The 3,452-nt window shown below is 32.2% G+C and overlaps 1 protein-coding gene across 1 annotated transcript; it reads right to left on the bottom strand.

Moving 5' to 3' along the window:
- LOC130821310 (uncharacterized) lies at positions 1 to 3,116 on the bottom strand. Its single transcript, XM_057687008.1, has 3 exons — positions 2,483 to 3,116; positions 465 to 611; positions 1 to 366 (listed from the first exon to the last, which is right to left on the bottom strand). Exons 1-3 carry the CDS (start codon positions 2,711 to 2,713, stop codon positions 223 to 225), a joined length of 522 nt encoding a protein of 173 aa, XP_057542991.1. The 5' UTR covers positions 2,714 to 3,116; the 3' UTR covers positions 1 to 222.
- Positions 3,117 to 3,452: the final 336 nt, after the last annotated feature.

Raw genomic sequence — 3,452 nt, 5'->3', positions numbered from 1 at the left:
TTTTGCTTGAAATGCATCATCATTCATCACAAATAAATAACTTTACAAAGTTTATTGATTAATGAAAACAGTTTCTCCTTCATACATTTTTCTATCATGGGAAACTACTACATAACATGATTTTTCTTAGTGAGAAAACAAATTACAAGTAAAATAAAGCCTCTTCTTGATTCATAAAAAAAAAATCCATAGGATTTTTGTATAAGAAATTACAAACCCATATCATAATTTTGGTGTTGGGAGGTGAAAGAGGGTAGCTTGAGCAGTATAGGAAAGCTTGTTAGTCTCTTTTGATCGAATTTCAATCGACACTACTGTTAAATTTCTGCCACTCCTTACCACTGATGCATCCGCAATCATTTTAACCTGCAGCACGAACAAGCTATAACTCGCTTGGTTCCAAGGATTAAGTTCAGATAAGCGTCAATAAGTTCAGATAATAGTTACTCTTATTGGTGACTTACATTAATCGGTGTAGCTGAAAGGTAAGATATGCTCAGCTCACCGAGAAACAACTGCTTATCCTCGGTTACCATTGTCCTAGCACATCCTATGGCTAAGCGTTCAGCAACAGCCGCCACTGCAGCACCATGAAACCCTCCGTAGTAATTCTAAAACAAAATCAGCAGCAAACACAATCTTGAATGTTTTCATTACTACTCCGTAGTTGAACATTATAAGTAGGATTCACACATCTATTTCACCACTTAAACCAGTACTATGTAGGTAAGTTGTATGCAAGCTTACTACACACTCTTGTCAATAAGATGAAATGAGGCCTCTCCTTTTGTTAAAAAAAATTATATAATAATGATTAGCCTAATTGTAAAATTAATCCAATTATAACTAAGAGAATATATTTCACACATTTGTCCAATTATAAATCTAACAAACTGAGGAAGCTAGAAGCTAAGGCCAAGAAGTTTTGAATATTGTAGCTTGAATGTGTTCTAATAAACATGAAATGAGCAAAAAAATAGGAAACAATAACACCAAATTTAATGAATGTCACTGGTTATGTTCTTTTTCTAAGCTAGTGTTTTGTGTTTTGCAAACGGACTAGTAGGCACTAGGCAGTAGCATAGAAGAGACTAGAGAAATACATAGAACACAAGCCTTTAGCTTGGTTTGGCTTAAGTTACAATAAATCCACGATGCAATATTTACATGCAAAAGATAGCATGGGAAGCAACTCTAAGCTGGCAGAAAAACGCTCAACTCAACACGCTATGATTATTCATTGAGCGCACCTAATGCTCGATTGAGCGTGTAGCAGGGTCATCACATGTTTTCCTTTGATTGCTTCCGACATTCTCGAAAGACAAATGAAAAATCTTTTACTCATTTTCCATTCAGAAGCGGAGTAAAAATTAACAAATTTTTCAAAAGCCCTGTGCAGTTTCAAAAATTGTTATATTTTTCCAACAACTTTGTATCTAAACATTTAACATAGACTAGTAATTTAATATTGAGGCCCCCAATTTTTCTAACACCTGTACAATCGAATTTATTGAACATACTCAAATGCAACCATGTGCAATGCTTGACAACAAAGTGGAAAATCTTGGATAATGCAACTCATGCTTCAACCACTTTCATTGATGTATCACCAAAATAGTTGCACACAAGTCCTTGACCAAAAAGCATATGTCTAAGGATGTTTAGCAAAAATGATGGTGCAAAGACACTCTTCTTAAAACAATAACATAGAAAACATTGTTCATAGTTCCAAATAAAGAGTCCATTTTGACTCAAGTCACACTTCAACATATTCTTTATTTTTTAACCAATCATTAGGATTCAAACTTTTACCCTCTTTTTTTAATGTTTCTCCCAAGTTTTCCTCATAGATAAATATATATATATATATATATATATATATATATATATATATATATATATATATATATATATATATATATATATATATATATATATATATATATATATATATTTTGTCTTTGTTAATTTCTTATATAACTTGTACCAACATGTACTAAGGATTTTTAAGAGTCAAAATATAATCCCAAAAATTGTATGGTTGTAATTGTTTATTCCTTAACCAAACAAATTATATGAAGTATTTTTTTTCTAAACAATTTCCATGGTATATTGTTTACTTAAAATTTCCAGTGTCTTTCGTCACGAGTTATATGCCACTCATCTTTCTTCTTCACAGGGTCATCTTTTTGAAAAGCATGTGTATTTCACTTTTGCTTTTTTTTTTTTTAATAGACTATGAAAATTGTCTTTTCGTTACCTTTCTTCCTCTAATCTCGACTCATGAGGGATAATGAATTAATAACTTATTGGATTCATAAAATAAATCATCCAACAAATAACGAGAAAAAAAAAAGCACCCACTTGCCAAGGACACCAATAAAAATCGAGTACAATTCTATGATATGAATATTAAAAGGATAACCTAATCACAGAACAAGACAAAAAAAGTAGAATTGGTAAATAATTACTCAGAACTTACGCCGACATAAGGTAAGACGGAAAATGAGCAAGTGATGCGGCCGCGAGCAATGGCATCAACTTTGAGAAGGTTTTGAATCAACTCAGAATAGAAGTAATGGGATTTTGAGATTTGGGAAATGTTTTGAGAGATTCCCAGACCTTCAAAGAATTTCCTGGTTGAATCGATGGGATCTTCATCTTCTTGTTCGTAGTTATGATCTTCCTGTTTCTTGGAGGAGTTCTTGTTCATGGCTATTGTTTACTCAGTACTCACTAATTTTAATGATGAGAGACAAAGGAGAGGAGTCAGGATGACCGTACAGGAATGGGTATTGATGATGGATTCTTTTTGGTGGATGGTTGAAAGGAAATTTTTTCTTTTTCCTTCATTTTACACAAGTTCTAGAACAGTTGAAATTTAGTCAAAGAAAAATGAAAATTTCACGTGATAATGTTAAGGTTTCGAGTGTTTTATGTGGTAATTAAAATTTTTAAAAAAATTTATGTGGTAATCTTGAGGCTAACAAATTGTTTCACTATGACATATTTACACATAAAATGTTAGCAATCGTTAATTTCAAAGCTTTAACCGTTGTTGTACACATATTTATGCAAATAACCATTTCAAATGCCATTTGTTTCAACCTTTTCTCCGAAATATAAACTCTAACTCTATTATCTTTCATCTTAATCATATTTCCCCCCCCCCCCAAATTCAAAGATGGCAAAGTTAGAGTTTTTTGTTTTGAGGGAAAATGTTGAAATTAATGGCATTTAAAATAGTGAGTTGCATAAATAGGCCTACAGCAACTTTAAAGCTTTGAAATTAATGTTTGCTAACATTTTATGTGCAAAAAGGTCACGTTGGAACAATTTGGTAAACCTCAAGGTTACCACGTGGATTTTTTAAAAGTTTGGGTTACCACGTGTAAAACCTAAAACCTCAGGGTTACCACGTGGAATTTCCCAAGAAAATTTGAATTTGAAGA

The sequence above is a fragment of the Amaranthus tricolor genome, chromosome 8 (assembly GCF_026212465.1).
Source record: "Amaranthus tricolor cultivar Red isolate AtriRed21 chromosome 8, ASM2621246v1, whole genome shotgun sequence".
Taxonomy (NCBI): Eukaryota; Viridiplantae; Streptophyta; class Magnoliopsida; order Caryophyllales; family Amaranthaceae; genus Amaranthus; species Amaranthus tricolor.
This window is presented reverse-complemented; position numbering and strand designations above follow the sequence as displayed.

Bases quoted from the DNA above. Each gene is read 5' to 3' on its own strand.
- LOC130821310 (XM_057687008.1), bottom strand. From the start codon at position 2,713: ATGAACAAGAACTCCTCCAAGAAACAGGAAGATCATAACTACGAACAA. The intron at 612-2,482 runs GTAAGTTCTGAG...ATTTTGTTTTAG, and splicing joins CCGTCTTACCTTATGTCGGC to AATTACTACGGAGGGTTTCA. The intron at 367-464 runs GTAAGTCACCAA...TTCGTGCTGCAG, and splicing joins TTTCAGCTACACCGATTAAT to GTTAAAATGATTGCGGATGC.